The 22,140-nt window shown below is 45.3% G+C and overlaps 1 protein-coding gene across 1 annotated transcript; it reads left to right on the forward strand.

Moving 5' to 3' along the window:
* Positions 1-20,651: 20,651 nt before the first annotated feature.
* Positions 20,652-21,901, forward strand: LOC123397080 (BTB/POZ and MATH domain-containing protein 2-like). The gene has a single exon (XM_045091766.1). The coding sequence runs from the start codon at positions 20,652-20,654 to the stop codon at positions 21,798-21,800; it is 1,149 nt and encodes a 382-aa protein (XP_044947701.1). The 3' UTR covers positions 21,801-21,901.
* The last annotated feature ends 239 nt before the right edge of the window (positions 21,902-22,140 follow it).

Genomic DNA, 22,140 nt, shown 5'->3' on the forward strand with positions numbered 1-22,140 from the left:
AATTGGAGTTCTAAATAATGTTTCCTTTATCCCAAAAGCGCTCACATTTTTGAAACTCCTGAAAAATGAAAATATGAGCAATTTTTGAAATTTTGAACAATTTGTTTCGGTAATTTCTGAACTTTCTGAAACACGGACAATTTTTAAAATTATGTACAAAATTTAAAAGCGAGAAAAGTTTCTAATTTTTTTATTTTTTTAAATTAGAATTGGTTTTAATTTTCTATAGATTTTTTAAGCATTAACATTTTTGAAAATTGTGAATGAAAATTTAAGGCGATAATTATATTTTTTAACTTTCAAAAAATATTTGAAATTGTCAAATTGAAAAATAGGAAAATACATAAAAAAAGAAAAGAACGAAAAAACAAAAAAATACAGCTGTTCTGTGCGAAGCCGCAAAGAAACAGTGAAAAATGCACGGCGCGACCCAAAAGGCCCCCATATAAGCTACTCTATGAGAAGCCACAGCTAGTTGCCGCATAATTCTTCACATAGGACGTCCCGAGCCATTCATGCTGTCCCGTTTCGCTGTGTTGGGCCTATGCAGCAAGCTTTACGTATGGGCCGCACTCTTTCTGTGTTTGTTTTTTTTAACTTGGTTCTTTTTTGTTTACTCTGATATAGGTCGTTGCCTCATTGGGATATCACGTTCCTTCTCTATCTTTAGTATAGCATGTTTCATACATAAACAAATAAAATAAAATATTGTTGCACGTTTCTTCACTTATCGTTGTCGGGTCGTTGTTTTTGTCGCTGGCCATGTTTTTGCTTCGTTATTGTCATTGTGTGAGGCTTTTTGACGCGTTTTGATTATTTGTCATAGTATTGGCCAATTTTCTTTTGTCTTAGTTACATGTCCACCGTCCATGCACAAGTGGGCTCTTGATTTTTTTTTTTGCCGCAATTGCAAGTCAACCAGAGACTCGCAACTAGTCTGACATTTTTTGGGTCCGCGTTGCAAATCCACAATTGACATGCAACTGGACACTTTATTTTTTGCCCTTAGTTGCAAGTCCACTCTCGACTCGTAACTAGACCCGATGTTTTTTTGGATCCAGTTACAAGTCTATCCCTCGACTCATAACTGGGCTCAATATTTATTTTGTATCACAACTGGATTTGGTCATTTTCTTGCATTAGTTGTAAGTTCAGGGCGGACAAGCAACTGCGCTTGGCATTTTTTCCGCCTCAGTTGCAGCTCCAGCATGGGCTCACAACTAGGGGTTGACCATTTTTGTCATAGTTTCAAGTCAAGCATCAACTCACAACTATGCCCGTCCATTTTTATCCTAGTTGTATGAAAATCATGGACTCACGACTGGACTCTTAGTGTTATTTACCGCAGTTGCAAAGTCACGACTTGTAACTAGATCCGATTTTTTTCCCAGTTGTAAGTCCATGATTGACATGCAACTGGCCCTTGATCCTTTTTGCCCTTAGTTGCATGTTCATCCTTGACTAGCAATTAGACTGGATGTTTATTTGTCTCCAGTTGAAAGTCCACCCCTCGACTCGCAACTCGCTCAATGTTTCTTTTGTTTTATAACTAGGCCCAAGTCCTTTTTTGCATTAGTTGTAAGTCCACCTTTAACTTGTAACTGTTTTTTTGTCTTATTAGTTGCAAGTCCATCATTGACTCACAACTAGAAGCTCACTTATTTTTGTCCTAGTTGGAAGTTAACACCAACTCACAACTGGGTATCTATTTTTTTGTCTTAGTTGCATGTCCATCGTTGACTCGCAACTAGGTGCTCATTTGTTTTTGTCCGAATTACAAGTTAATGCCAACTTGTAACTGGGCCCGCTCCTTTTTAACCACCAACTCAAAACTAGGCTCTTGATCCTTCTTTTTGTCGTAGTTGCAAGTGAACCAACGACTTGCAAGTGGGCAGGCTCTTTCTGTCCCAGTTGCAAGTTCTCCACTAAGATGCAAGAGGACCCTTAATCCATTTTTTTCTAGTTGCAAGTCCACCCTTAAATCATAACTTGATGTTAACTTTTTTTGTTCCAATTACAAGTTAACCATCAACTCACAAATTTTTTTTTTGAAAAGGAGGAAACGAGCCCCCGACCTTTGCATCATCAACTCACAATTTTGCCCGTTCTTTATTTTATCCGAGTTACGTTGCAAGACAACCACCGACTGAAAGTTGGTCTCTTGATCCTTTTCTTTGCCGAGGTTGCAAGTCAACCAACGACTTGCAATTGAGCTTGGACTTTTTTGTCCGCTAGTCCTCAATTGATATGTAAATAATCATACCTATTCAACTCCCAGTTGCATGATATTTATCCCAACGATTGCATTATATTAGTATTTTTTGAAACGCAATAGTGAAACGAGAAGATACAAAAGATGCATAAAATAAAATTGAAGTGATATGGCAACAATTGTCAATTGGAGATCATGCGTCAATGTTTGACAATTAAACGAACCGTCTAGCTCACCTAGTCTCGTTTCATGTCCTATTGAACTGCTACACTGTGATCTTTAATCGAGCAGACAATCATGCAAGAACCAATTTCTCTAATGACCCCTGCAGAAATTTAATTAAAACTTAGGATTTGGAGAATAGGAGTATAATTTGGAGTACAACCCAGCAATATTCCTCTCTGACTCTCGGAGAACCCAAGATCACCAGAGGAAAAAAATTGATGCGAAGTTGAGAATCAGTGAGGACTTTATTGTATTTGCAGTGGTACGGAAGGAAGACACATGACATGCTGAAATCGTGTATAATCATCCATCGAGAGTGTACACATACATCCACATCCACACGCAGGTGCGGCCACTACTCGAACTAGCACCGTAACAATCCCAACTAGTACATGCACTAAGACTAGGCATATTAGTTACAGGAGAGGCTATTGTGAGAGAGAGTCTTACGGTCTGTTTGGATGTAGATATTCAGGAGTGTGGCATTGAATTGGCTTCAATATCAAATCTGCAGGATATTGATTCAGACTCAATGTCAAATCTAGTGTTTGGACGTTGATATATTAGGAAGTTGGAATCTAATCAAAGCGACCAATATCATTTCATGTTTGGATTGTAAAAGTGTTGAATTGCAAATGTGAGACTCCTGATTCCAGATCTGCTGATGGGTCTCTTCCCGTGATGGAGGGGCTTCCACCTCGGCTCGCCGGAGTAGCCCCCGAACTACGGGCCGACGAAGGGCGGAAGGCACGATGACCTAGGTGGCAGCCGGAGCAGCCCCGAAGCAGTAGCCAACGAAGGGAGAGGGGGAGACCGGGAGACGCATGCATGAGGTCAACATTGCACGCCAGAGAGCAGCGGTTGCTGCTGCTGTGCACGAGGCGCTCAACCATGGCGCGGCGGCTGTGGATGAAGTCGTGGGATGCGGGAGGCGCTGTAGTGGGGATGGAGTGCTAGAGAGTACCAGCGAAAATCGAGATCATGAGCTCGGAATTGGTCGAGGGGGTGATGTACACCAGAAAAGGAATGGTTCGATATTGAGCCTCAATTCCACGAGTGAATGTTGTGTGCAACGAATCTGTTCCACCATTACCAACATCCAAATGGGCCGTTAGGACAATGTATAATCATGCTATCTTAGGTGTGCCACATAGGATAATTGATGAGGTGAAAAAAAGCTTTGTTTTTTCTTAGTTAAGAGAAAACAAGAAATGATCTTTTAACACAATATGTCTCATCACGTTTTTAGGATTAACTAGTTATTGAATATAAGGCTAAGAGATGACACATTGTAGATTTTTTTTTATCATTTTTAAATTACATGCATGACTAAAGATAAGACTACTTTATCAATCATTATACATGCCCTTAGGAGCAGTCGACGGGATAGCATTTTTCCAACCGCAACGCCAAATTGTCATACTATAGCAAAAGGGCCCGTGCGTTGCAACGGGAGAAAAAAATACCACACGTTTTTAATCTTTTTATAATCATTTTGATTTATTAAAATAATAAGCTAACTAACTAATGTAGTCAGTCCTATCTTATTTTGTTGAGAAATCAACCCGTCCATTGTTAATTCCACCACGATGAGAAATTGAGCGGGACAAGCAAAGCAAAACAAAGAGGCTACGTGAATTGATCAATGGACTATTATCTTATTTCACTCATGGGGTGGAGAATGTGGGATCAGATGACAAACTGAAGGTGGTGTTCCATTCTATGTCTCTACAACAATACAATCTTACATTCAATACATTCATTCATCAGCAAACAAATCCTCACAAAAACAAAATTTCTTGTCGGTGCTTGGCACACGGTTGGAGGCATAGGGAGGGGATCTCACCAGATGATGAGTTCCTGCCAGAGGAGGAGATACGATGAGGGGAACAAGGGTGAGGCGCCTCTATCTGGCCATAAGGAGTCGTCGTTGCCGCGCCATAACCTCGGAGTTCCCCGTGTGAGCCATGGAGGCCCGCCTCCACCTGCAAGTACTTCGCTCCGTCGCGCCTTATCCGCGCGCCGCCGCCGTTCTGCATCGAGCAGACGCATCATCCCCAGTCACTGTAGCTGTCGCGTTGATTTGATCCAGAAGCTGTGCTTGAGCGCCGAAACGGGGGCAGCAAGCGGGCAGAGGTACGGCCGCGGAGGCGGGTGGGTTGAGATCGACAACAGTGGTCGTTGAGGTCGGCCGCGTCGGCGAGTGGTATGGCAACGGCCTGGGCACAGGCCAGGGTGGACCAGGGTCGACGCGATGCGCTCGAGCGCCGCAACGGGGGCAGTGAGCGGGGAGAGGTACGGCCGCGGAGGCGGGTGGGTTGAGATCGGCAGCGGTGGCGGTTGAGGTCGGCCGCAGCGGCGAGTGGTGTGGCGGCGGCCTGGGCACAGGCCAGGGTGGCCCAGGGTCGACGGGAGGAGGCGATGCTTACGGGTATAATTTTTGCAACGAATCGTTTTTTCCTTTTGCGTTGCAGATAAATGATGAAGCGCGGGTTGAATAACAAAAATTACAGGGTTTTTTTATAAAAATGCCACGATGGGTTTTCCGACGGAAGCGATAGCCACTTTATTACTAGGTATAGATATGTTTCCTCATCCTGCACCTGCATATACGTGTCATCGCGTCTTCTGTCGTGGCATCGCTGGATCTGAAAGTCTCCATGACAGGAGCCTGGATGATGCGCATGCATCCGGCCCTCCATCCGTGGATTCTGGATGCCATCGATCATGCAGAACCGAACAAACTTTGGGTTTTCGATCGAGCAGATGAACTTTTTTTAACAAATTTGATATGCATTAGATCCTCAAGACTTGTAGGACCTGCAAACCAACCTGAGATTAGACGGTTAGGAGAAAAGTGATATCTCATGCCCACTAGAGTTCAAGTCCCAGACTGAACACTGATGCTCACATTGTTCTCGATTTATTCCAGGCCTTCCGACGATGTGCGTTTAGTGGAAGGAGACGTTTCCATCAATTAGAGACTTGAGCGCAACTACATCAATCACAAGATGATATGCTAGCTCTCTCGCGCGCAGTGATTAGAGACGTCGGTTCTGATTCCTCTCTCGCGCTTGCGTGAACCTCAATTAACTAGCTTCTGCTTCTTGTCTGCTATCGAACCCTTTATGGCTAGCGTCCGAGAACAGCTCCACTTGAGCCTGACACTCGGGTCACTCGTCGTACACTCGCGGAACCTTCCCTATGTACACAACATAGCACTTCTTCGCCATCAAGGATCTATGTACCTGATAGAGATGCATCTCCATCAAGGGAAGCAACAAAAATATGCAACATACTATAATTTAGCAACATAAAAAGAAACGGTATTAGCAAATAGATGCAACATATAGTAAACATAATTAATCAACACAGGTTCATCGTACCCAAACTAATTAACTAGAGGCACACAGGTTCATTGTACCCAAACTAATTAACTAGAGGTACACAAGTCATCGTGTATCCAAACTAACAAACTACTGTTACGCAAGTTCGGCAGGGGCTGTTGACATAACAAAGAGTTTCATCGCTACATAAAGTCCCAGTTCAACCGACACATCATTATCATCGGCATCGTCAATCATTACTAGAAGTTCCATCCATCAGATCATCGAGGATGCACCCTAGCTTCTTGAACGGCGTCAGGTCCTGACGTTTTATGCCGATGCGAGTTCGGACATTAGCTCGCGATATAGGGCCATGGTGGAACAAACCCTTATCTTCGACGACTTATTTCATGATGATCGTTGCAATGTCCCCCTGGATGTGAAAGAAGTCATCTCTGAGTTTATAATCCGGTTCTTCTCGTAAGGTTTTTGCCCATTTTTGGATATGATCATCATTTCTGGTTTTCATGCGAAGCTGTTGGTGATCCCTTCTGAACTTCATCATGAGATGGATGACGTAGAATCCATCGTTCCTGCTTGATGTCGGTTGATGCATGCAACAGAAGGTAGTTTTATGCGAGAAACCCGATCTAATCTTCCTTTGTTTCCTGATATCGAGGTGGCCACCCCTCATGTTGAAGCAATGGAGAGCATCATCCAGAATATCCACCAACGTCATTGAAGAGACAACTCCGGCGGCTAAGAAAGATAGCACCGTTTAAAGTGCCCCTGTTGGGTGTGAGGGTCTCCCCCTCAAGGTGAACCCTGAAGACATTCGCGAGCCTAAAAGGCAGCACGTGCTCGAGGTCAACCTACACAAGCAATATCTCCCCGACCCAATCCATCATAAAGCTTTCCCCAGTACCCTTATTGTTGTTGATGATGATGGTAGTGATCTTAGGGTTCCTACACCCCCACGGACGATCCGCAAGCATGACCGACCCACCAATAATGTCGGCGGCATAAACGCTTCCTTGGAAGGGCGATGTGGGAAAAACCTTGGATGAACCCTGCTTAACGCCATATACGACTGAGGGAAGGATTAGATATGCCATAACACAATCCATGGAAAACGTTAATGAAGAGAAAGAGGAGCGGCACCACCGAGGTGGCAGTCACGACGACAGGGAGCAAATTTTTTTTTAAAAGGAGGAAACGAGCCCCCGGCCTCTGCATCAATCGATGCATGCAACCATATTATAAAAAATCCAAAGTAACAACATAGTTCGAGATAAGTCCGTATGTCGGAAATAAAATGAATCTGAAAATAAACCAACTCTTAAGAATTTGCCACATCCGGCATAACTAATATCAGACTATGATGCCTATACACCTAGTCTATTACTAGCACGCCATCCAAACTGGTTGAAGATAACCCGTGCGGCCATCTCCCATCGGTTGCATCCAGTAACCATAAGCTCCCTGTTGTCCGCATGACTGAGTAATGACAACGTACGGATCCAGGACGTTGCTCGGAATATGACTTGTAGTTGTTTCAACATCTCGTAATTTTGCAGCCTGCATAACACGTTCCATCAACATGTCATCAGCATCAGGCTTCTCCTGAATACGCGGATTGAAACGTCTATCACCAGATGTAGGATCCGGGATCCCATCAAAAGAGATCACATCATCAGTAGAAATCTCATTGTGGGTCTTCCTATTCGAGGTACGATGATCATTCTGTACCGCTGGCTGCAACTTATTTTCCACAGCCTGACGAGAAGAAGCAAGACTAGGAGGACGGCTCGCCTCCTGCTTGCTATCTTGTATAAGCAATGACTCATCCCTCACAGCCTGCGATGTAGGAGAAGGAGGACAGCACGCCTCCTGCGTGTTGTCCTGCACATGCACATGCAGTGGCTCGGTCCTCCTAGCCGCGGTACTAAAATGCTCGTCTCTTCTCCTGACAAAGCATATGCGGAGGTGAAACCAACTTTGATGTGGATATAGAGCGTTGAACTGGAACAAAAGGGGCTGCCTCAACATCCACCTCCTTTTGTACAAAAGCACTCCCAAGGTTGTATGATACACCCATAACATCAAAAGAACCAAAACGAAGTGTAGCCATGGGTGACTTTGATGTAGAAGATGCACCCCCAATATGAAGCGGTTTCTCCTAAGAGGGAGGAGGGTTAATGTTATCCTTTGACTGATCGGAATTGGAACAAAAGGGGCTGCCTTAACATCCATTTCTTTCATTTAATTGTTTTACCTATGTTCATGATCGGAATTGGAACAAAAGGGGTTGCCTTAACATTCATTTCTTTCATTTAATTGTTTTACCTATGTTCACGCGTTTAGCATTGTTTTTTGATGGGTCACCATATTCATCTATCTTCTATTAATTAGTTTGCCATATCAGATTTTTTGTCTATATAACTGCCTTAGCACCTGTAGAAGGTGAAACATTGGAAGTAGCCTTATATTGTTATCCCGTGTGTTTAGACGGTCAAAATAAAGAAAGTAACACAATTCACTGTATATTCATTGAGGTAAAGCGGTAACCTCTGTCTAGTACACGAACCGCTTTGACTCCTCGTGCCAGCAAAACAATGACCTGTCTACATATGTTGTCGGTACTGGTCTATAAGTATTGCCGAGATGACTCGTCACCTATTCCGTAGCCCTGCAACCTAGTGGCTACCATGGTGTGTTGCAATTAAGGATGACAATACGAAGTCCTGCTAATCAAATGTGGCGCGGGGGGGGGGGGGGGGGGGGTCAGACCACTGCTCGGATCTCAGAGCGAGCCTACGGTCGGAATAGTGGGTGTCGGTGGAGAATACAATAATCAATGAATGATAAAACAAAACAAATGGAGTAGGACTAAGGATGGCCATAGTGGGGGTATCATAGCTAGTATATCATAGTCTTAGGACTAGCAAACATACTGATGTGGCAAGTAATTAAAGAAGAAAGAAGGTTAAAGTAACATAGGTAGATATCGTATCATGTTAAATGCCATGTTACTATTTGTCATGTATGTCAATAAAGAAGATCACCTATAATATATACTAGTTTATGATACTATGCACTAAGAAGATAGTATCATACAATAGTAACATATGTATGATATTATTATATGTTACTCTCCATTATAAGCAGGCTAAACATCGATCGATACTACTAGTGCTTAGATTACGAGACACTTGAATGCTTGAAGTATATGTTCTTTGGCCAATAATAATGTAAACATAAATCAAGGCGGTTGAATGCTGTCTTGTTCCACATGGATGGACAGTGGACGATGGCGTATATATATTATGGTTCAAAGCGTATGGAGAGAAACAAAAAATTTAAAATCACCTCGGATTGATCAAATGTTGTGCGTTCGATCCACGATCCAACGGCCGAAGTGCATCGGGTCGGCGTAGGGCATGAGAAGTTGTGCAAGGCTCAAGGGGCAGGCTTGGACCTTGAGCTGATCAACTTCCTGGTCAAAGAGTTTCTCGTCCCTGCCGTCCTCGAGGCGATGCATGCAAATCCCTCGCAGCTGCGGCCGTTCGCCACCGCCAAAGTAGTAGATGCAGTTACCTTGAACGCCAGTGAACTTGTCGGCGTTGACGGAGATGCATCGATCGCCGAGGAAGATGGCGTAGTTTCCAATGCATTTGCGGGTCCAAAGTTCTTCATCCTCGACGTTAATCCAGCAGACCTCTACCACTTCACCGTCACCGTCGATCCCAGGCACACGAACTAGCAGAAGATCCCCGTCGCAGTCGACGAGGAACGTGGGTGCGCGCTGTCCCCAGTGGGGGGCAACGACAGTGGCGAGCCTGCCGGATTGGTCCTCTACGACGACCGCGACCGCCCCCCTCCGGTCGGCCGCGTATGGGCGGCCCTGGTATGCCACCACGGAGTCCAGGGACTCGAGGGCTGGCTCGGCCGAGAATAGCGTCACCCACTCGAAACCGCGGCTCGGGTCGAGGCACGCGGCGCTTTCGTCGCGCCATAGGTAGAGCATCGCCGGCGACGAGCCGGCCACCGTCACGCTTCTGAATAAGCTGCGCATGCCCCTCAAACTCAAATTCAAGGGGTAGAGGACGCGGTGGCCGGTGAAGGGGTTAAAGAGGCATATGCCTGATCTCGACGACGCCACCTGCGGCAGGACGAGGAGGCCGTCCGTCGTGGTGACGTAGCTGTAGCCGTAGCGCAGCTTGGGAAGGTCCTTCCACAGGAAGCGGCCGGTTTCAACGTTGAGGAAGAGGTGGTGGCCGGATCCACTACTGTTGTCGCCTAGGAAGATCCATCTGCGAGGACGGAACCGCCGATCGCTCCCGCGTGGGTCGTCTGTGGCGGCGCGCCAGTTGCGGCACGCGGCGCGGATGCTTATGTAGTAGTCGATGTCGCTGGTGGCGAGGAAGATGCCCGCGACGCGGCTGACGAGGTCGGAGGGGAGCGACGACCAGTCCGCCGCCGGTGTGGGCTTGGCCATGGTGCGGCCGCGCGTGCGCTCCTGCTGGTGGTGGTTTGACCTGGGCTGCTGCCCGGAGTGGTGGTCGATCTCCTGCGCTCGAGTATATATGCAACTCAGATGAGGCGGCGGCGACGTACGGTTGACAAACCCTCTGACCGGTATTATATATGCGGCTCCTGTTTCCAATTGATTTGGCAAAAAGTAGAGCAATCAACGCTTCAAAGTAGAGCAATCAACGCTTCTTCTCTAATTTCCTGCAATAGTATTTTTGTTAAAAAATCTTCTCTTCTTTAATTTCCGGCAACAGAATCTGTCTTGCGAGACCCGTTTTCTATAATTTTCTGCAACAAGATCCATTATTGCAAAACCTATTCGTTCTTATTTTTTCGCAAAATTACCTATGCAAAAATCGTAACGACATCTCCACCGCAACTAATTTTCTGCAACAAGATCCTTGTTGTAAAAAATTGCAACAACATCTCCCGTCGCGTCTAATTTCCTGCAACAAGACCCATGCAAATATTGCAACATCATCTCACACCGCATCTAATTTTCTGCAACAAAATCCTTGTTGTAAAAAATTGCAAGAATCTCCCGCCGCGTCTAATTTTTTGCTACAAGACCCTTGTTGCAAAAATTGCAACATCTCCTGCCAACTCTAATTTTCTACAACAATACCTTTGTTGTAAAAATTGCAATGACTGTTGTTGCGTCTGACCTCGAGGAGGCGAGAGCTGACGACATTGAACGGCGAGAAATGACAGATGCAACTCTAGTGATGGCGTGCCTCGCAGAGGCGGGCGATGCGGTCCGGTGGCTTCTAGCGCACGCACAGCAGCCAGGCAACACCGTTGACTCCCATCATCTACGCACAAGGAGCGCTCCTCGTCATGGACGAACTCGACACTTTGCTGGAGGGATGCATGACATGGAGGCATGATGTGACTACAAAGCTAGATGTAGAGGATGAATGAGGGCAAAAAAAGGAAATGAATGGCCCACAGTGACTAGCTATGGAGACAAGAATGAAAAAAGAATGTTCGGTGATGGCCCACATGAGATGTGTGGCGTGCGTCTGAGGCGGCGGATGATGCGCTATAATCTGTCGAATCATGGTTATCATTTCCCTTTTAATTAATACAAATGTACCCATGTTTTTATGGCCTCAAAGTGACATATTATTATCGAATTATGTTACCATTCTTTTTTACTCAAGACAATTGTTTTATCAACTCAATTTGCCCCCCCCCCCCCCCCCGCCCCCCCCCGCCCCCACAATAACAAAATCCTGGCTCGGCCCCTGCCTGTCCCTTGAGTGTGTTGGCGCCTCTCTTCCTCTCAAAAAAGGTTATCATTGCTCATAAACTGACAATTGCTAATATATCATTGAATAGCTTATAGCGTTGATGGAAATGTAGATCGAAACAATATTGCTGATCTCTTGTCCCGTAGAGGTAAAACACTCGAAGTGGTCATAAAATCGTATACAAGTCCGTATATGTATGTGAATCAAAGATTTTAGCTAGGTTGCAGAATATGCTCCCTTAGGCGGCCGACATGACAGGTGACAAAAATCCTAACTAGTAGGGAATCATATTTCTATGCGGTGTGTCATCTAGACAGTCAAAATAAAGGAGGAGAATACAATAATCGATGAGTGAGTGATACAAATAAAACAAATAGAGTAGGAGTAAACATGGACGCTACTCGTGCTTTGATCCAGGCACTTGAAGGTTTGAATCAAGTGCGTGATTGTTATTAAAGTTGTTCTGCGTTCTTTTGCCTAATATTAATCAAGGCGATTGCATGCTGCCTTATTCCTCCTAGATGGAGAGTTGGATGGATACGATTGAACTAAAACCACGACACACACTTATTTCCGAATGGAGGGACTTTATATATTGGACTAAAACCATGACACTTATTTTCGAACGGAGGAAATATATTAGAGAAACAGAAAATCAACCTGGCGCTGGGACTAAGCCACATCCACGCAGTGTTTAGTGCAACCGATAATGGGCATACTCCATGAGAAGTTGTGCAATGCTCAAGGGGCGAGCTTGGACCTTGAGCTGATCAACCTCGCCGTTAAAGAGTTTCTCGTCTCTGCCGTCCTCGAGGCGATACATGCAAATCCCGCGCTCACCCGGCCGTGCGCCACCACCAATGTAGTAGATGCAGTTGCCTTCAACGCCAGGGAACTTGTCGGCGTCGACAGAAATGCATCGATCGCCGAGGAAGATCGCATAGTTTCTGATGCCTTTGAGGGTCCAAAGTTCTTTGTCCTCAACGTCAACCCAGCACACCTCTACCACTTGACCGTCACCGTCGATCCTAGGGACACGAACTAGCAGAAGCTCCCCGGCGCAGTCGACGAGGAATGTGGGCGTGGGATATCCCCAGTTGGCGGTGATGACAGTGGCGACCCTGGGCTCCCGGCCGGAGTGGTCATCCACGACCGCGACCGCCCCCCTCTGATCGGCCGCGTATGTGCGGCCCTGGTATGCGACCATGGAGCCGAAGGACTCGAGGGCCGGTTCCACCGAAAAGAGGGTCACCCACTCGAAACCGCAGGTCGGGTCGAGGCACGCGGCGCTATGGCCGCCCCAGAGGTAGAGCATCTCCGGCGACGAGCCGGCCACCGTCACGCCTTTGTCGAAGCTACGCATGCCTATAAAGGGGTAGAGAACGCGATGGCCGGTGAACGGGTTCAAGAGGCATATATTAATGGAGCTTGACCTCGACACCACCTGCGGCAGGACGAGGAGGCCGTCCGTCGTGGGGATGTAGTTGTGGAGCTTGGGAAGGTCCTTCCATAGGAAGCGGCCGGTTTCGACGTTGAGGAAGAGGTGGTGGCGGCCAGATGTACTGTTCCCGCCTAGGAAGATCCATCCGCGGGGACGGAACCGCCGATCACTCCCGCGTGGGTCGTCCGCGGCGGCGCGCCAGTTGCGGCACACCGCGCGGAGGGCTATGTAGTAGTCGATGTCGCCGGTGGCAAGGAAGACGTCCGCGATGCGGCTGACGACGTCGAAGGGGAGCGACGACCAGTCCGCCGCCGGCCTGGGCTTGGGCTTGGGCATGGTGTGGCCGCGCGTACGTGCGCTGGTGGTGGTTTGACCTGGGCTGCTGACTGGAGTTGTGGTTGATCCCGCGCACGCTGCTGCGCGCGCCGGAGTATGTATGCAACTCAGCTGTGGCGACGGCGACCGTGGGGAATCTGAATTCTGAAACCCTCTCACCGGCATTGTTTCCAACTGATAAAATCAACCCGGATATGATTAACGCTCCAAATCAACCCGGATATGATTAAGTCAATTGGTATTCAAACTCCCGTATCAAATCAAATTAGGATTAGGCCTATTTGCTGCCTCAAAAAAAAAAAAAGGATTAGGTCTACTTAAAAAAAAGGATTAATCCGCAAAAAAAGAAAGTTAGGATTAGACCTACTTCAAAAATAAAAATTAAGGATTAGGCCCAGTACCGGTGCATTTCATGGCCTTGTACGGTTGTACCTCTACCAGCTTCTTTTTTCAGAACAAAAATCTCTAGGAAATGTCCGATTTTTGGAAAAGCCAGCATGAACGAACTGTTTGCTCGAGAACAACCCTGCCGACGGGAATGATTTTGTTCGAGTTAAATACACTAGGAGTTTTGAAAACATTTAAAGAGAAAATCTAACCAAAACATTGGACCATGACGGTTCGAACATGTGACATTGTACTTGTTCGTGCCTAACATTAGCACCCGTCTACGACAACACATGATGACCTCATAAGGGATAAACATATTTTATGTTGTTCTGTACAGGAAAACAATTTATATGCTTGTGTTTGAGACATTTTAAAATAGTTCAAAGTATGTGACATTTAGAAAATGTTTAAACATTATAAAAAATTATGATTAAAAAATCGTACATTGCATTTTTAAAATGTTCAAGCATTTCAAAAAATAATATTCCGGATTTTGTAAATGTTTATAAAATTTAAAAAAATGTTGCATACCACTGACAAAATGTTAAAACCTATTTGAATATACTTCAGAAACATATTAATCCTATGTTTAGAAATAATATTAAACATGTATACAAATACTTTTAGATGTATATCAAAAACGGTGAATGTGGATGGAAAAAAATAGACATCAAAACATATACTTCAGAAAAATGTTAATCATGTATTTCAAAAATATTAAACACGCACAAACATGTTTCTTATGTATATAAATATATATAATGTATATGCAAAAGTAGACATCAGAAATATATTCAACCTGTATTTGAGAAGTATTAACCATGTACAAAAACAGTGTTTCCGATGTATGTGCAAAATGTGCAATGTGTGTGAAAAAGATAAACATGTATATGTAACAATATTTCCGATGTATACCGAAAGTATCATATTTAATCTTTGCCGATTGGTTAGTAAGGCACAATTGTCTACCAACCTGTGGTTGAATGGTTAGAGGGACAGTGTTCACATTATTTCTAGATTTGTTTTAGGATTTTCTGTGATGCGCATCCAGTGATAGGAGATGTTTTCATCGACGACAAGGTGCCAATTATGATTTTGTAAATCTCAACATGATATGACGGTTCAGTTTTTCAAAAGCGCTCATAGGAATAAAGTGTGCATATGTGCGTTTATAAAGATGAGTGCATGCGCGTTTATACGAACACTTGCGTTTGTACTATGTCTAAAAAAGCACAAGTGTCTACATAAGGAACCGCCAGGGTCCATTTCTTCGTTATATTCCGTCTTTAGTTTTTTTTCCGGTCCATACGAATTTACTATATAAAAGCACAAGTGTCAACTTAAGGTTAAGAGATCCTAGTGAAATATGTGGCCCAAGCTATACCGGTATTTGCCATGTTTATTTTTAAACTCCCTAAAGATATTTGTAAGGATATCACAGATGCAATTGCAAGATTTAGGTGGTTGTGTGTGTGTGGGGGGGGGGGGGGGGGGGTGAATATACTAGAAGAATGCATTGGTTGGCTTGATGGAAATTATGTTTCCCAAAGAACGATGGTGGAATGGGTTTCCGTGACCTCCACTCTTCAATTTAGCTATCTCAGCAAAGCAAGTTTGGAAGCTACTTGATGAACCAGAATCTTTGTGCGCAAGGGACCTACATGCAAAATTATTACCCATCATGTTATCTTCTCTCTGCTGGACCAAAGAAGGACTCTTCGTTTACATGACAGAGTATTGTGGCTGGGATCCAAACTCTCAAACTGGTACACTTTTGGAGAGTTGGGAGTGGACAAAAAACAAACATTTGGGAAGATCATTGGATTCCGTATAGTCCATCAAGGAAAATTATAACTCCCAGGAATGGGGCTTTGGTCACAAGAGTGAATGATTTGACCGATCTAGTAAAAGGAAACCGGGATGAGGCGCTGATCTATGAAATATTCAACCCAGGCGATGTTGCTCGTATACTTTGAATCCCCGTGAGTTACAACTCTTTCGAGGATTTTGTAGCATGGAATGGTAGAAGATCAGATGTATTCTTTGTTCGGTTTAAGTATCATGTGGAATGGAAGCATCAATTTCAGAATAATAATTTTCCACATGCAGGACCAGCAGCTCCTAATCCTGTTTGGCCGATATTATGGAAATTATGTGTTCTAGATAAAATTAAAATTTTGTATTTCTTTAGCCGAATCAAAATTTTCTGTTGGAGAGCTATGCATGGAATAATACCACTCAAAAGCATTCTCATGAATACACATGTGGGGATTACTGGACATTGTCCCATATGCCCGTATGTGCTAGATGATATCCTACACTTACTATTTGCCTATGAGCAAGCAAAAGAAATGTGGCGACATATGGGATGTGCCCCAGTTATCTCTGAAGCAATCCACGAGGACCAATCTGGCTCAGTAATACTGGAGCATCTACTCCGACTTCCTGATTTTTGCATGCCAAAATGCCTCCGATAGGGCTGAAAGAAGGAATATTGGCCACAAGTTGGTACCTTTGGTGGATGACACGTCAACATACACATCACATTAGAGAACACCGGTGGCTAGATGTGCACTGTCGATTAGAGCAATTTGTATGAATTTGAAAAGAAGCCTCGCAGTCAAGGATATACCCGCCAATCATACAAAGATAAAGTAGAGCAAACCTCCAAGAGGAAATAGTAAGGTGAACGTTGACACCTCCTAACCAGGCCATCTTTGGCTCTTCGCTTAATTAATGAAATCAGCTCCAGCTGTTTTTCGTCAAAAAAAAAAAAAAAAATTTGTTGACGCCTCCTTACATGATGGAACATTCAGAGGTTCCACAGGTGTGGTGATTCAAGATAATTGTGGTGTGTTTATTGCCGTTGCATGTTCCTTGTTGCCCCCGGTACCTGATACTTATACAGCAAAATTATTGGCGACGAAACAGGGTCTCATGCTAGCAAGTGAGATCGGACTAGCTACACTCAATTCAAATTGAGTCAGATTCGGTGGAGGTCACTAACGCATGTTCTTGTCAGGACAGAATCTAGAACGAAGCTTCAATAGTATACGCGGAACGTTTTTCCTGGCTGGGAGGATAGGTTTAGTTAAGTTTTCACATTGCTTGAGGGAAGCAAACCAAGCGGCGCATAGTTTAGTAAAGAATGCTTTTGATAATAATGTAGTAGCTTCTAAATGGGAGGATGACTGCCTTGCAAACGATGTAACTTTATTACACATGCAATAACGTAGCCATGATGGGATTCCCTCAAAAAAAAACGCACTGGCAGGTTGTGGGTACAAAACCAACCTTGTCACCATATTTTTTCTAATTATTTGAGGGGCTTCCTAACAAAATAAAACTTGCCTACCATACACGCATGTTCACAGTGGCTGACACCCTGGCCACGCCGGCGCTTCCACAAGAAACCCTCAGTGTCCATATTGACTTATTGAGGAAGAGGCGGGAGTCGGCATGGCTGGAGAGGCTGTCCAGCATAAACCATTTGCGGTGACGGAAGCGGGCCGGGGCTTAGCCTGTGAGGATCATCGGTAGAGGCAGGCCAGCTGCGGCACGCAGCACAGACACACATGTAGTAGTCGATTAGTACATCGGCTTCGAACAAGACGTTCCCAACACAAATGACGATTTCGGAGTCCACCATCGCGGCCGACATGGTCTCCGTGCGCATATGGCCTGGTGCAGGTTGATCTCGTGCCGTCGGAGGGGTTATGCCGCGTGCGACGACCGTGGAGAATCTGAAACCTCCGAGGATCGATGCGTGCTAGTGGAACGGTCGAGGGAAGAATTTAGATGAAATAGGATCTTGCCAAACATGTTCAAGTTTGACTAATACTTGATTCCCATTTTTTTAGAGACATGACAGACACGACAAAAACTCGGTCGACCAGCACACCGTAGGAATCAAAATTCAATGTGTGGGCAATGAATACTCTAGTTAATATAAACCATATTTTTTTTTCTCATTTTGGTTTAGAAAAGAGGCCAAGAGCTCTTTCTCAAATACTTGATAAAAGAATAACTATATTGGAGGTACTATGGTTATTAAACCATGGTACTTTTTGATGTGAAGCACAACAAAGTTTTTAAAACCTCTAAAAAGTAAAAACTACCATATTTTCTAAATACTCTAAAAAAAAGCTGCCAAATGGGGTCTAAAGAATGCCATAGTACTATCACATAGCTTCTGGTAGGAGAAACCATTTGAGCAGAGCTAGTAATATTTAGTTGAATACACTCCCCTGCAAAAAATATGACAATTTTTTTTACATGCAAACAGGACAATAGTTGACTATACAGTAACATTTTTCTGCTACACACATAAAGTAAGGTAAATTTTTGCTGGAAGCGAGGAGACTTACCGGGTCAATTTGTTAGTATGTTGGGTTGCGAACAAACATATGTTTGGATGGTCACGAGGACAAAGTTAATCCCAAACCTACCAGGATTCAAGTCCTAGACTTGAAAGTAGTGCTAGCTTTATTTTTGATTTATTTTAGGGTTACGCCGATGTATGTTTAATGGGAGAAGACGTTTTTATTGACTGTAAAGGTGTGTGTGTCTACTTCATCAATTTCAAGTTGATATGTCAGTCCAGCCTCTCAGAGGTGCTCGCAGAGATAAGATTTGTGTTTATAAAGATGAATGTAACGTGCGTGCATATGAAAATTTACGCCTGCATCGTGTTAGAAAATATATATTTAGAACTACTTCCAATCTTTACGACAATATGTGAAATACAACTTCTTGTAGAAGTCGTGTTTGCATGTTTTTAGCATGAGTCTCTTTTTCAACATAGTCCTTTTTTAACGCAGTACAAATTCATGTGTCCACATACACACCCATAAACGCATCCTACGAGCGCAAGTGCGCACATTCTACCCTATGAGCAAGTCATGAGATATTGAGTCGGCAAACATTTTAAGAAATTGACTGAGCAAGCACATGTATCTTTGCAGTCGACGGAAACGTCTCCTTTCATTGACAAAGACTTTGAAATAAATACCGAAAAAGACAAGTACCAACAGCAAGTCTGAAACTTCAACACTCATTGGGCTGGTTCCACCATAAGAAATGTAATCTGCGATACACTCCAATATTACATATGGAAAAGATGGGGGCAATTTCTCAATAATATATATGCAATTACATAGCTGCATTTGAAACAAATCTCGGCATGACAAAATCTCTGTCAACTAGCAAGAAAAAGAGCGCCATATAACAGCCGATAACAATAAGTGTTATACGAAAGTTCATATAGGAATTGAAAGGTAAAAACACTAAATCTGAATCGAACGTTGACATGAGATGGTAGTCCAAAACATTGCACTGGTCCATTAGCAAACTATAATAATCTCACCTAATCTTTAGTCACCCGAGTCGCAATTTTCTGCCTTTTAAGACAAGGCCACTCATAATATTTGATTTCCCCCTGCAGTATCCAAAGATAACCTGCGCGAGGCTGGAGGGACCGTGACGGGGAGATGTGAGCAACTCCCAGCTGCCGTCGTCAAGGTGGTACAGATACATGTGAATCTTTTCTCCCTCGACCATGTAGTAGTAGATGCAGTTAGCTTCGATGGCAGGGAGACGGCTAGCGTCCACGGAGAGACAGTGGTTGAGGCCAAGGAATATAGCACGGTTTCCGATGCTCTCGATCGGCTCCAAGGCTTTCCTCTCGAGGTCGACCCTGAAGACATACATGCGCCTTACAAGAAGCAAGTAGGGTGGGTGGCCTACCGTCGATGATGGTTGTACATCGCATACAAGCAGTAGCTCCCCGGCGTTGTCCACGAGAAAGCTTCGCCCTATTTGCCTATTGCGTTTGATGATGGTAGTGATCTTAGGGTTCGTATGCCCCCTGGGGCAATCCACCACCTTAACCGACCCACCGAAGTCGGCCATATATGCGCGGCCTTGGAAGGACGACACATTGACGAGCATGTTAGGCTGACTGGGTTCGACGTTAAACCATCGGGGGCGAGGATTACTCGGATCATAGCACACACCAGTGAAATAGTCGATGAAGAGAAAGACGAGTGGCGCGGTCGCGTCCTCAGCCACAGCAACGCGGGAGCATAGGCAGCGAGACTTGAGGCCTGAAGGGAAGCGGAGCGTATAACCCGTGAAGGGGTTGAGGATACACATGTCGTAGCCATACCCAGTGTTTACCTCAAGGAGGATAAGGCCGTCGGCCGCACCGACGTAGGAGTAACCACAGTTGTTGAGGAGGGGCAGCTTCTTCCTCAGAAAGCGCCCGGTGTCGAGGTTGAGAAAGAGGCGGGATGAGCCGACGTTGGGGGAGACATCGCCGAGCATAACCCATCTATGGGGACGGAAGCGGCGGCTTAGCCCGCACGGGTCATCGGTGGCAGCACGCCAGCTGCGGCACGCGGCACGAGAGGTCATGTAGGAGTCCACGTCGCCGGCAGAGAGGAAGATTTCCCCGACGCAGCTGACGAGGTCGGGGGGCAGCGACGACCAGTCCATGGACGCCGCCGGCATTGTCTTCCCGCGCGTGCGCCGCTGCTCTGGCATCGCGGCTACTTGATCTATCTATCTGGTCGTGTGGTTGTCCAACCCACGCCGTACGTATGCTTATCTGCTGCCCGTGTCCAAGACGTACAGAAAAGGTCGGCGGTCTTTTCTCTTTGTATTTGGATTTGGTTCTGCCCTCTTTTGTCTCCGTTTAGCATTTTTGGTTATAATTTGCTAACCTTGTGGAGGATCAAATCAAACAGTGTCCGTCTCGGACTAGAATTAGAATCAATCACCGTTTTCATATAGCTAGGCTTTGGTATATTAGGCACGTATATAAATATACATGTAACCCGGCCCAGATTGAACGTGAGCTTGCTTGCCAGCGACCCAGCCGCCTGTTTCGCTTTGCTGTGTCTACCACTTGTGCGTGTCGCCAGATTTAACTCGTCATGTCGGCATCTTTCGCCGGTGTGTCCGTCGTCTCCCACGGCGGCGAGTTGTGCCCTTGCGCCGAGTTGTCCGCCGACACCAGCGCGGACTACGCGTACCACCTACTTGTGGTCCAAGACTACACCTGCACCAAGAAATTCACACCCACCGGTCAGAGCATCATCTCCCGTCCTTTCATAGTCGGAGATCATGAGTGGTGCATCCAGTTCTTCCCTAACGGTGACAAGCCAAGCTGCGCTGACTTCATTTCTCTCTACCTTCGTCGTCTCATAGACGACGATGATGATGAAGACAAGTTTGTGGAGGTCAAGTTCAGTTTTAGTTTCATCGACCAGGTTGAGAAGCAGAAGCCGGTGTACATTCGTGGAAGTAAGACCTACAAGTTCTCCCGCAGTGAGACGACCTGGGGCAGCGACAGGTTCACAAGGAAAGATGCACTGGAACAGTCACGTAACATGAAGTATGATGGTTTCACCATCCGGTGTGACCTCATTGTCTGCAACACCGAGGTGGCCGCCACAATTACGCATGACATAGGCCAGCACCTCAACAATCTCCTTCAAACCAAGGTGGGTGCCGACGTGACGTTCGAGGTCAACGGCGAGACGTTTGCCGCACACCGGTGCGTGCTTGCTGCCAGATCGACAGTCTTCATGGCGCAGCTCTTTGGCCCCATGAAGGAAGGCACCGCCACTACATCTAGCGTCATACAAATCCAAGACATGGAAGCAAGTGTATTCAGTGCTATGCTTAGCTTCATCTACACTGACTCGTTCCCTGAGATGGAGAAGGATGACATGCAGGAGGACGAAGCACAAGCCGTGGAAGAAGAGGATGAAATGCGGTTGCAATGGCTGCAAGAGTTATTTGCGGCGGCAGACAGATATGACCTCCAGCGGCTCAAGTATATGTGTGTAAAGCACTTATCTGAAAACATACAAGTGAGCTCGGTGGGGTCCAATCTTGCTCTGGCCGAGCAGCACCACTGTCGCGGTTTGAAGGAGGCATGCTTTAGGTTCATCCAAGCCCAATCTCTTTCATGTTTGCAAAGAATAATGGCAACTGGTGGATGGGAGTATTTGATCACGACCTGTCCCACTGTTTTGAACGACCTCATTATCAGGCTTGCTTTAAACCAGCGGAACTAGCACCCTATGCGTATATGTGTATATGTGTGATCTTCTATAGTTGTGTGCCTTGATTTTGTCTCGTCCTGAAATTTGTGTATGTGCAAATTGTCTAACACATGGGCAAATTGTCTCTCCATAGAATGGATGTTCTGTTAATTAAGACGTAAGCGCGAACATCAATGTGCAAGTTCTCTGTCTAGTTGTTTTATCCTTATACTCCCTCCTGTCTAAATATAAGTCTTTCTAGAGGTTTTACTAGAAGACTACATACGGATGTTTATTGACATGCTTTAGAATGAAGATTACTTGGCTCGGAATATTACTGCAGTACGTTCAGCACATGCACTCTGTTCGGTCT

Source organism: Hordeum vulgare, chromosome 5H (assembly GCF_904849725.1).
Source record: "Hordeum vulgare subsp. vulgare chromosome 5H, MorexV3_pseudomolecules_assembly, whole genome shotgun sequence".
Classification (NCBI taxonomy): domain Eukaryota; kingdom Viridiplantae; phylum Streptophyta; class Magnoliopsida; order Poales; family Poaceae; genus Hordeum; species Hordeum vulgare.